Source organism: Mandrillus leucophaeus, unplaced genomic scaffold (assembly GCF_000951045.1).
Source record: "Mandrillus leucophaeus isolate KB7577 unplaced genomic scaffold, Mleu.le_1.0 Scaffold66, whole genome shotgun sequence".
NCBI lineage: Eukaryota > Metazoa > Chordata > Mammalia > Primates > Cercopithecidae > Mandrillus > Mandrillus leucophaeus.
Genome location: NW_012107141.1, coordinates 4,869,429 through 4,881,724, shown reverse-complemented (window position 1 = coordinate 4,881,724; position 12,296 = coordinate 4,869,429). Strand labels below are relative to the sequence as shown.

The following is a 12,296-nucleotide window of genomic DNA, read 5'->3' as shown; positions in this document are numbered from 1 at the left end:
TTAGTACCTGTATTTTGTGAAGAAGCAAATCAAATATTTGGTTTTTGTTTAAGAAGCAAGTCAAATATTAGCTTTGAAATTCTGAGAGCTGTCAGAATAAATTACTATTGAATAAAAAACAATTTAATAATATAAAAAATATAAAATTATTATAAAAGATGCTGAAGCTCATTAAAAATCAGAAGGCATGGATGGGTATTAAAGTTAAAAGTAAAAGTTTTTTCAAAAAGTTTCTTTGCTTAACCCTTAGACACACTCTCAGAAGTAGCCATGGTTAACAATTTTCTACAGATCCTTCCAGAAAATGTTTATGTGCATTCAAACATGTACAATGTTGTCCTAGTTTTCTATGGCTGCTGTAACAAATGACCACAAACTTGGTGGCTTAAAACAACAGGATTTGTTCGCTCAAAGTATGGAGGCCAGAAATCCAAAATGAGTCTTATGGACCTACATCAAGGTGTCAGTCAGCGGGACCACACTCCCTCCAGAGGCCCTAGGAAAGAATCGGTTCCTTACCTCTTCCAGCTTCTGGTGGCTGCTGGCACTCCTAGGCCTGTGGCCATCTTACTCTACTCTGTTCTAATCTTTCTCTGATCCCTCTTCATATCACTTTCTCCATTGTGTCAAATCTCCTTCTGTCTTGTCCATAATGATATATGTGATTGCCTTTAGGACCTACCCAGATAATCCAGGGTAATCCCCCATCTCAAGATCCTTAATTTAATCACATCTGCAAAGACCCTTTTTCCAAATAAAGTAACATTTACAAGTTCCAGGGATTACAACTTGATCTCTTTGGGGGTCATTATTAGCTTACACAAATGCATATGTAAATGTGTGAGACATATATATATACACACACACACATACACACACACACGCAAAAAAGGAATTAGACTTCATATACTGTCTTGCAAATTTCTTCTTAAAACTTAATGGATTTCTTCCACATTGGCACATTTGACCCTTGAGCAATGCCAAGGTTAGGGATCCCCCTGTGCAGTGGGAACTTCACATATAACTTTAGATTCCCCCAAAACTTTACTAATAGCCTACTGTTGACCAAAAGCCTTATTGATAACATAAACAGTTGTTTAACACATATTTTGTATGTTATATGTATTACATATTGTATTCTTACAGTAAAGTAAGCTAGAGAAAAGAAGATGTTAAGAAAATCAGAAGGAAGAAAAAATATTTTTTCTCGCTTCATTGTTCAGGGTGGAGTGCTGTGGTCCCCTCTTGACTCACTCTTCCTCGGCTCAGGCAGTCCTTCCACCTTAGCCTCCCGAGTAGCTGGGACTAACAGGCGTGCGCCACCATGCCCAGATAATTTTTTATTTTTATTTTTAGAGACAGGGTTTCACTTATTGCCCAGTAAATAGAAAATATATTTACTATTCATTAAATGGAAGTGGATCATCATAAAGGTCTTCATCCTTGTCATCATCCTCATGTTGAATAGACTGAGGAAGAGGAGGGGTTGGTCCTGCTGAATTAGGGGTGACGGGCAGAAAAAAATTCACATGCAAGTCAACCTGTGCGGTTCAAATCCATGTTATTAAAGGGTCAGCTGTATTTATATAGTTACTTCTGTCTTCCATATCATCTTTTGTTTTCTTTAAATATTTGCAAAGCAATTTTTGTATAGATGAATGTCTCATTTTTTGTGTATGGTATAAAAACAATAGTGTAAAACTTACCGTCTTAACCATTTTTAAGTGTACAGTTCAATAGTGTTAAGTATATTCAGATTGTTATGAAACAGATCTCCAGAACTTTCTCATCTTGCTAATGTGAAACTCTGTATCTAAATATTTCTCCTATCCCCCTCCTGAGGCACACCCCTACCCTATCTTTGGTTACTACCATTCTACTTTCTGGTTCTATGAATTTATGAATTTGCATACCTCATAAAAGTGGGATCATACAGTATTTGGCTTTTTTTGTGACTGTTAGTAGATTTTTTTTCTCTAATTTTTAAAATGTTTAATTCACTCATAAGCACAGCACAGGGTATTATCCATTTGTGTGTGCATGTACACATACACTCATTGTACTATGTTTATTGCGGTTAACTGAAGTCCTGTGTCACTAGAATGCTACCTAACAGAAAATGTTGGTCATATCTCTTGTGGTAAATATTTGTTGGGTACTTATTTTGTATCACACATTGGGAGAAAAAGATAATTAAGATACATTCCAGCCCTTGCCCTTGAGGCACTCACAATCTGATGAGAAAGGCTGATCTGCAAACCATTACTCTCAGAATAGCGTTAAGCTTGATGGGAATATAATGAAGGAAGATCTTAATTACCTAATTCAGAGGTATTCTTTACAGTTAAATGCATTTTAGAATGAGATTGTCTTGGCAGTTCAAAAATCAGACTATTTTAGTCTGAATCAGTTTTTTACCTGGCAACTTTATTTATCTACCCCGCCCCCACCCAAGTAAGGAAACGGTACTTGGCAACTTTAACTTAGGGTTCTCTAAAACCTTCAGAATAAGAGTAACCTGAGTCTGTTCTCTGGTGGAGCAATATTCATTACCATTCTTTGGATTCTTAAATTTCTGCTTTACTCCTGTTGGGGATAGGAGAAATTGGGTTTCTTACAAATGGTCTTTAAGCTTACTACATTGATTCCTGTACTGATCTGATGATGGCCTAAGGCTTTAAGGAGATGTGTTGATTCATCTAAATTAGGTAGAGTAATATGGACTTAAAAAGCACATATCTTTTCTGTTGGTATGATGGGAGACACAAAATGCAGTCAAACCTTGTAAACTAGGATTCAGGACAAACTCTTCCTCCAAAAAGAAAATTAAAACTAGTTGCTAACCTTTGGAGATCTCAGAGACTAGGACTTAACTCCTTGAAATATTAATGCTGTTTCTACTACAATTTTCTTAAGAACTCCTCATATTAAATTAGGTGACTGCACATTACAATTGTATTGGCATGCAAGATTACTTACATAGACTTGTACATTTATTTACATTGACTTTTAGGGCAATTTTTGAAAGATCATATTTTAAACACGAGAAGGGGAAGGTTATTTTTCTTTTTTTTCTTTTATGGAGGTAAGGTTTCACTCGGTTGTTCAGGGTGGAGTGTTGTGGTGCAGTCTGGCTCACTGCAGCCTAGTCCTGGGCTCGGGATCCTCCCACCTCAGCCTCCGCAGTAGCTGGGACTACAGGCTTGTACCACCATGCCCAGCTAATTTTTTATTTGTAGAGAGGGGTCTCACTTTGTTGCCCAGGCTGGTATTTTTCTATTTTACCTTCTGTTACCTTCCTGCTCATCTTGTATCATTGTCCAGGATTCCTCCTCCAGTTTTGTAAAGAAGGAATTCTGTGAAAAGGTGAGGTGGAGCATTCTAGGTTCTTTTCCGGGCCTTTGAGTTGCCATTTGAAGAACTGCTCGAATCCAAAGGAGTTTAATGAAGTAAGCAGCTTACATATAATGAGGGGCTATGTATTTACCTTGATGCTTTGGCTGTTACCTGCAGTAATTTTTTTCACCCTTGGAGGAGGGATTAGGATTGTAATAGTGGGAACTGGTCATCTCTTTTGTTTCTGGAATATTATGTGTAATACCACCAAAAAAAGAGGTCCACCGAACCGCAGTAGTCTTCCTAGTTGGTCCATCATTTGCCTCTTGCCTTGGAAAGCCTATGACCTGGAAGCAGCGCCTGAGGCCTGCAAACCTCTGGGCGAAGATACACTGCGGCCCCTTTAAGCTTTCAGTGTGTGCGAAGAGAGGAACTGAGGGTGGGGCGGGCACTCTGGCAGTGGCGCTCCGGGCCCCGCCCTCGGAGGAGGCGTTTCCCAGCGGTCTGCAGCACCAATGCTGCTGCCGCCGCAGCCGCCGCCACAGCCTGCCGAGTATTCCTGCTGATCCTGCTCGGACCTTAGGTCCCCTGACCTCTCCCTGCCCGGGGAGCGTAAGTGTCAAACCACGGGCAAGGGGCAAGCATTCCGAGACCGTGCTGCAAGTCCTGGTGGACAGTACTGGGGACTTTCCTGGCCTATCAGAGGCTAAGACGGCGAAAGAGCATAAACAATGCCGGCTGCAGTGAGCTAAAGCCAGGGCATCTGCTCTACTTCTGGGTGGTGACAGCAGCCGTAGGGTGCTTGTTTGGGTATGCAGTGGGTGAGCAGTGCCCACGACCTGGCTTTGCCCCCGCCTGGTTCTTACTTGGGGTGAGGAGAGGTTTGCTTTTACCAGAGTATAACCCATTTGAGCTGAATGGGTGGAGCTGAATCTCTTGCTCTGGGCCTTGGATCCTTACCCCGGTATTTGAAGACCTTGGTAGCTTTGGGATGAGTAAGCATTAGGTTTTCATCTACCTTGGTACAGTCGAGCAGCAACTCCACGTTGTCCTAATTCACAGCAGGTTTAGCTTTCTGTCTCTCCAGAGGCCTGTATTGGTGGTATCCCATACCCCTTTTGGATATGTTGACAGTGATCATCTTTTAGGAAGAGTCCAGTTAACCTTTTTTCCTCCTGATACGAAGAGCACCGTGTGAAAGAGACAGCTCTTTACCCTTCTCTGTCTCTAAAGGAATTTGTGGGACACCACCATCCCAAGATTAGGAAAGCAAACACACCAAAGTTTGAGATAATCTGCTAGAAAACGGTTCAGATTTCTGGCCGCCTGGTAATGCAGAATACTCCAGCAAGAGGATAACACTTGTCCTTGTTAATGGGAAATACCTGGAGACAGTGAGGTTTTTTTAATTTGAGGGAAAGTCTTGTCATTTTTGCCACCTGCTACTCAGAGATGGGATTTTGTCAGATTTTGGTTAAGTAATAAAAATCTTAAGTTTTCTATGACAGTTACATAGTTGTTATGTTTCTTTAATCCAGTTGTCCTTCCTAGACATGGTTTGAGTAGATTTCTGGGCATGTGTATGCACTGCTTTTTTTTTTTTTAACAATTTTTTTTTTATGAGCCTATCATCACACTCAGTGGTCATTCAAATAGGTTGCTTTTTGATGCAGCAGAAGTTTTTCTCAAACTTCTGTTCACATAATTCTGTGCTTCTGCAATAGCATCTCCTTAGCCAGAAGTGAGAGTCCAGGAATGGTAATCAAATTCAGATCTCTTGTATTGTGATAGTGAAGAGCTTTTGTAGGTCAAGAGCTTGCGAATTTGCCATAAAATAGTCGTACTGCCAGTGGTTTTTTTCTAAGTAGAAGAGAAAATAATCTGTACAGTAACTCTGTAATTACTCTTATAGATTGTCAAAATACAGGAATTTAAACTAAAAAGACACCACATTTGGGCCCATGGGTTGTAGGGAAGAGAGATAGACTGAGAAGTAGGAGACATAGGTTCTAGGCCCAGCTCTAATATTACTCATGACTTAATCTCTCTGTCCCTTACTTTTAACTGGTTGGTTAATGAGAAAATGCACAGATTTTGGGGTCTCTTTTATGATGGGATATAGTGCATATTTAATAGGAAATTTGTTATTTATTTGAACACTAAACTGAAAAATCAGACAATTTGGAATTTATTCTAAGTTCTGCCTTCATGTATAACCTTGAAAACGTTTCTTAACCTCTAGTCTACAAATAAACAATTACACCTAAACCTTTTCAGCGATAACATGGACTATATGGTATTTGAGCTCTTAGGTAGACATTTTTAGATCAGCGGTATATGATTATAATATTTCTGTAAAACATACTTATTTTAGCTGGCCTCCTTGTCTTTGCCTCTGTTTTAGACTGGGATAAAAATCTGAGAGCTCTGAATAATTGAAATTTCTGAATATGTGTCTTTAGTAGGGACTAGATCAGATAAACCACAGCAAGCATTATATATAGTTCAAATTAATCTTATTAATGCTTCTCTTTGTTGGCAATTTTATTTGCTCTTTAGGCATCAAACTCTATTGTGTACCAAAAACTTGGCTTCTTATATCTGTTTTTAAAATCCAGATCAGTCTGCTTATCCCTATATGATACTCCAATTTTTTGAGAAACTTCCAAATGGTTTTACACAGCAGCTAGACCATTTGGCATTCAACTTTAAAAATGCACAGATATAATAATTTTTATTGTATTTTACAGACATCCAGTATTCAGTTGGTGGGGGTGGTGGGGGAAGACTGGTCCTGAGTTTGAAAAGCACATTTTGATGAACATGTGAACTGTTTCCAGCTTTTGATTATTACGAACAACATTGCTCTGACTATCGCTATATAGGTTTTCTGGTGTAATTTGCATCAGCTTCTAGGCTATACACCTAGGAATAGAGTTGCTGGGTTGTAGGGCATGTGTATCTGATAACGCCATACAGTTTTCCAGACTGTTAAACTATTCTGTCTCCCATCATTGCTGTATTTGAGTTCCTGCAGATTCTCTCGACTCCTTTAAATTACGCTGCTGCTGTTTCATGGCAATCCTAGGGGTTTTGAAGAAGAGTCTTAGTGAAAGTTCCACATATCCTAATAAACTTTTACAATTCCATCTTTCTCTGGGATATTTTCTTCTTCGCGATGGGAGGGAAGAAGATGTAAAGGAAGAAGCATAGACTGCATCTTAGTTTAATTTCATTACTTACCAGTTTTGTTGTTTTCGCAGGTTACTTGATCTTTATGAATCTAGTGTAAAATGAGAATATATTTCTTTCATGTAGTTGATGTTAGTACAAAGTGAATTAGCATGTTTTAAAAGTACTTTGCACAGTGCCTGATTCGGAATAGATAATATCAGAGTATATATTCAGTAAACAAATATTTATTGAAAACATATTTTGTGTCAGGCCGGAACTAGGGATGGAGAATTAAGGAGGACCTCTTCTATGTTATTTTTAATATTGAAAAATTGGCCAGCTTGGCAACATAGTGAGACCCCATCTCTACAAAAAACTGAAAAATTAGTTGGGCATGGTGACACGCGCCTGTAGTCCCAGCTACTCGGGAGACTAAAGCGAAAGAATCACTTGAACCTGGAGGCGGAGGTTGGGAGGATCACTTGAGCCCAGGACGTTAAGGTTGCAGTGAGTTGTGATCACACCACTGCACTCTAGCCTGGGTGACAGAGTGAGACCCTGTCTCAAAAATGAAAAAGAAAAATTGGAAACAAATGTCCAATGGTAGGGTTGGTAATTATGGTACATTCATAAAATGGAATACTATGTAGACTTTAAACATCGTAGTCTCAAATCTGGGAAAATGTTTGTGATCATATAAGAAAAATGTTATAAGAGGATTATGCCTATCTTTTTCATGTAATTTATATACTACATGTGTATTGAAAAAAAACTGGAAGGAGTCAAGTGGATACATAATTTAGTGTTCATCATGGTTATTAGGTGCTGGTGAAATTGTGTTTTAATACTTATGTTTTTTCTGTAGTTACTAAATTTTCTGCAGTTAACACACATTACTTTTATAATAAGAAAAAGGTGTTGTCTAGATAGATAGCATAGGGGTGGTTGTGGTGGCTCACAATCAGTGGGATCACTTGAGCCCAAGAGTTCGAGACCAGTCTGGGCAATATAACGAGACCTTGTCTCTACAACAAATTTCAAAATTAGCTGAGCATAGTGGTGCATACCTGCAGTCCCAGCAACTCCGAGCTACTCGGGAGGCAGAGGTGTAAGGATCGCTTGAGCCCAGGAGGTGGAGGTTGCAGTGAGCTAAGATCGTGTTCCCTCCACTCCAGCCTGGACGACAGAGTGAGATGCTGTCTCTAAAAAAAGAAGATAGGTAGCATAAAGTTATTAAAAGGATGTTGACTGTAAGCCTCACTAAAAAAAAAGAAAAAATGGTTTACATAAAGAATATGTATAAAGGTTCATTCAGGGATTTAATTTTGTAGTCGTTTATGTAAACATTGACTAGTCATGTTTGCCAGAATGAAGGAGCTTGGCGGCATCAACACTTTTATATATTGATTATTTTCTTTGTTTTCTTTTATTTACTTGTTTATTTATTTTGTTGAGATGGAGTCTGTCACCCAGGCTGAAGTGCAGTGGTGCGATCTCAGCTCACTGCAAGCTCCATCTCCCAGGTTCAAGCCATTCTCCTGCCTCAGCCTCCCAAGTAGCTGGGACTACAGGCACCCACCACCATACCCGACTAATTTTTTGTTTTTTTAGTAGAGATGGGGTTTCACTGTGTTAGCCAGGATGGTCTCGATCCTGACCTTGTGATCTGCCCGCCTTGGCCTCTCAAAGTGGTTGGGATTACAGGCGTGAGCCACTGCACCTGGCCCCCATATTGATTATTTTCTATAAGTAATTCTAGGTGAAAGTATGACTTTTTCCAAAACTTTTTTCTTGGCCTTTTAAAAGGCCAGATAGCTCAGCAATTCAGTTTTATTCTAGCTTTGTTTTATATCTAAGAAGTTCTCATTTGTGAAAATATATAAGCATCATTTTTTAAAAAACAAATTTTTGGTTTTTTTGAGACAGGGTCTTGCTCTGTTGCCCATGCTGGAGTGTAGTGGCATGATCACAGCTCACTGCAACTTCTGTCTCTTGGGCTCAAGCAGTCCTCCCACCTCAGCTTCCTGAGTAGCTGGGACTACAGTCACACACCACTACACCTGGCTGATTTTTGTATTTTTAGCATAGACAGGATTTCATCATGTTGCCCAGACTTGAATATATTTATATTTATGTTTTTTGAGTGACTTTATTTATTTTTTTTGAGATGGAGTCTCACTCTTTGCCCAGGCTAGAATGCAGTGGGATGATTTTGGCTCACTGCAACCTCTGCCTACCAGGTTCAAGTGATTCTTCTGTGTCAGCCTCCCGAGTACCTGGGACTGCAGGTGTGCACCACCACACCCAGCTAATTTTTGTATTTTCAGTAGAGATGGGGTTTCACCATGTTGACCAGACTGGTCTTGAACTCCTGACCTCAGGTGATATGCCCGCCTCGGCCTCCCAAAGTGCTGGGATTGCAGGCGTGAGCCACCACCGTGCCCTGTCTTTTGAGTGACTTTAAAAAAAAAAAAGTTAATATTAATTGAATTAAGTGGGGATCTGACCAAAGAATGGGATTTTTACTCTTATTATTGCATGAATGATAAAATAATCTCAGAAAAGTTATTTTTGTTTTAAGAGATTGCCTGATTGCTAAGTAGGTTTCTACCTTTATCTGACCAGGAAATACTCTTAATTCTAAGGAAAACCTGGAAGCACAATGGGAGATGACAGTGAGTGGTTGAAACTGCCAGTTGATCAGAAATGTGAACACAAGGTAAGACTCTTCTGGAATTAGATTTCAGTGTCATTGGCTTGTTTTGCCAGCAGTTGTACTATCATCTTACTTAGAAGCATGTGAAAACATAGGCAGTTTCAAAAATACTGAAGCCTTGTTAGGTATGTTATTTTTTCTCATTGAAAATAGGTTTCTCTAGCTCAACTAAAAATTTTTTTGAGTCTCTGGAAAGAATTCCAAGAAAAGATACTAGTGAAGTGAAAAGTAAGTGGTATCTATAAAAAGTTAGTAACTGGCTAGTTTTTTCATCTCCTTCTATATACAGTACAATATACTTCTGATACTTAAGTAGTTACTAACATTTTATTATATAGAGACTCTTCTTTGGAGATGTGTTCTGAATTTGGCCTTAGAAATCCAACATTTTTTGGTTCTCTGATGTATATAATCTGCATTCCAGTGTTTACCCTCAGAATCTACCAATCTTTATTTTCTAGTTTAAGCTAATAAGAGACAATTTATCACATCCTGTCATTATTTGGTGGGCATCCTTTCAGATTATCTTATTTTTTCCGCAACTATACCTCTAGTTTCTTTTATTTTTAATCATTTTAAAAACTACAAACATCTACCATCTGGTAGATTTTAGAATTTCATTTCTTCTTGTAAATGTGGTCTGCTCAAAGTCCTCAGGTTAACCACTTTATGTTCTTGACAGTTCTTTTAAAGTTTGTTTTGAATTTGAGTATTCAAGATTTATGGTTGTTGATTACTAAAAATACTGAATAAAATATACTAACTTACACAGTTGTATACATATAGTTCTACATATGTAGAGTAGAAGTTTGGAGCCATGGTCCCTATATCCTTCACAGAACCATTCCTTCATCCTATATAATAAATTAGCCAAGGCTGAATACTGTATCAAAAATCAACATGTAGCTCTTCAAATAAGACCAGATTAACAGTGAGCTAGTTGGTTTTTATTCTAATTCGCATAGAAATTGTTGGTATGCAGTACATTAAATTGCAACAAAAATTTTGGGGCGAATTTTGGAACTTATTTAGAATCGTAACTATTTATAATGCTTTTTTTTTGGTAGATAATGTATTTTCTCGCTGAAAGGGGCAGACAAAATAGATAAATCTTAAAGATTTTCCAATTTTTGAGTGGTTAATATGTGCTAAGAGTTTTTCAATCTCGTGTGATTTGGTGCTTTTTTTTTCATTTTTTGAGCATTTATTATGTGTTTTTGAAACTTAAAGAATAGAGATATTAAATCTGGTTTAGGGAACACTCATTCTACTTTATAGAATGAGATGTTGCCCAATTTAAAAAAAAAAAAAATCTGGTTTAAATTGATTAGTAAATGTACAACTATGATATTAATTTATGTTATACTTCACTCTAATGTTGCAGAATAGGTAATGCCTTCTTCCTAATGAACTCTTCTTATCCCCAAATTACATTTTCATTTAGACAAATAACATGTAAATTATTTCTGTTTTTCAATCATATGTTGATCCTTCTGTCTCTTTGATCTAATAGTGTAGAGGACAAACATCTAATTCTTCACTAATGCCTAACACAGTAAATGCAAATTTGATCATCCCACGAACTAACTTCTCATTTAACTGCCCCCAAATCATTTCATTGCTTTCCCATTGATCTGAGAATAATGAGTAGAATCTTTCCTTTGGCCTTCATAGTCCTGCATGGTCTGGCCTTTTCCAGTCCTCTCCTGCTTATTTTGTACCATGCTCCCCTTCTCTTTCTTTATAGGAGTGGGAAATACCATATTCCCTGCTGCCATAGGGCCCTGGAGTATACTGTTCCTTCTGGAATGTTCTTTCTCCCCCTTTGCCACTCTTTCCTGATTCATTCCTATTTGTCTTTCAGGGCTCAGCTTAATTACTGTTTCTCAGGAAAATTTTTCTTAACACTGAGACAAAGCCTTTTATAGTGTATACTTTTATAGCACCAAGTTGCTTCTCCTTTGTAGTACTTAATGTTTTGTTAATTCTAAACTTATTTGTATGATGAGCTTAATGTCCCCTCCTGCTGGAGTGTAAGCTCCACAAGGGCCAGAGCTGAATTGATTTTTGTTTATTAAACATCTGTTTAATAAATTAATGGAAAAGGAATACCTCAGTAAAAATGTCTGAAATCTACTGGCTGAAATTAATATACAGTGTAATATAAAGCTGCCTAATGATTATACAAAAATAGAACCAAAAAACAGCATATACTTTGGAGATGGGGGCAGTTTCATCAGGGTGATTTCTCATGTTTGAGTTGTCACATCTTTAATACAATATTATAAAGAAGTAATAACTAATACTTAGATACAATGTGAGATTCATTTATAATGGCCTATTATGAATGGCAGAGTATCATAAACACTAAACACTTGTAAAAAGTTTATTAGCTAATCTTTTTGAAAACTGCCAATTTCTTAAACTCTTTTTTTGTTTCCAGTCATGGGGTCCTTTGTTCACATTACCTGACATGGGGTATTCATTTTTACTCTCACACCCTCCCCCTCAAATTAACAGTAGATGATAATATCATTAAATTGTGTTTCGTTTCAAAATACTACTTTTCTTTTAGCTGTGGAAAGCAAGGTTAAGTGGGTATGAAGAGGCCCTGAAGATCTTCCAGAAAATAAAGGATGAAAAGAGCCCAGAATGGTCCAAATTTTTAGGATTGATCAAAAAATTTGTCACAGATTCCAATGCAGTGGTTCAATTGAAAGGATTAGAAGCTGCACTTGTTTATGTTGAAAATGCCCATGTAGCAGGAAAGTAAGTACTTTCTTTCCAACTTTACTGATAGAAACCCCTGTTTGGTGTTACATAAGTTATGTGTGTTTATAGATCATTGTCCTTAGTTATTAGCAGTTTTAGAATAGATGAATTTTCTTACTTTCATAGTTTCTTTTTTTTTTTTTTGAGACTGAGTCTCATTCTGTCGCCCAGGCTGGAGTGCGGTGGCCAGATCTCAGCTCACTGCAAGCTCCGCCTCCCGGGTTTACGCCATTCTCCTGCGTCAGCCTCCCGAGTAGCTGGGACTACAGGCGCCCGCCACCGCGCCCGGCTAGTTTTT

At 38.1% G+C, this 12,296-nt stretch overlaps 1 protein-coding gene across 3 annotated transcripts in view; it reads left to right on the top strand.

Moving 5' to 3' along the window:
- CKAP5 (cytoskeleton associated protein 5) overlaps positions 1 to 12,296 on the top strand; it is a 97,691-nt gene that overhangs the window by 10,681 nt on the left and 74,714 nt on the right. For 2 of the 3 annotated variants that reach the window (XM_012001398.1, XM_012001397.1), the window contains exons 2-3: positions 9,136 to 9,229; positions 11,802 to 11,995. In XM_012001398.1, coding sequence (XP_011856788.1) covers positions 9,173 to 9,229; positions 11,802 to 11,995 — 251 coding nt within the window. In that variant the 5' untranslated portion in view covers positions 9,136 to 9,172. Of the gene's footprint in view, positions 1 to 3,818; positions 3,949 to 9,135; positions 9,230 to 11,801; positions 11,996 to 12,296 lie in introns of those variants that run through there. The other variant, XM_012001396.1, reaches the window with a different exon arrangement.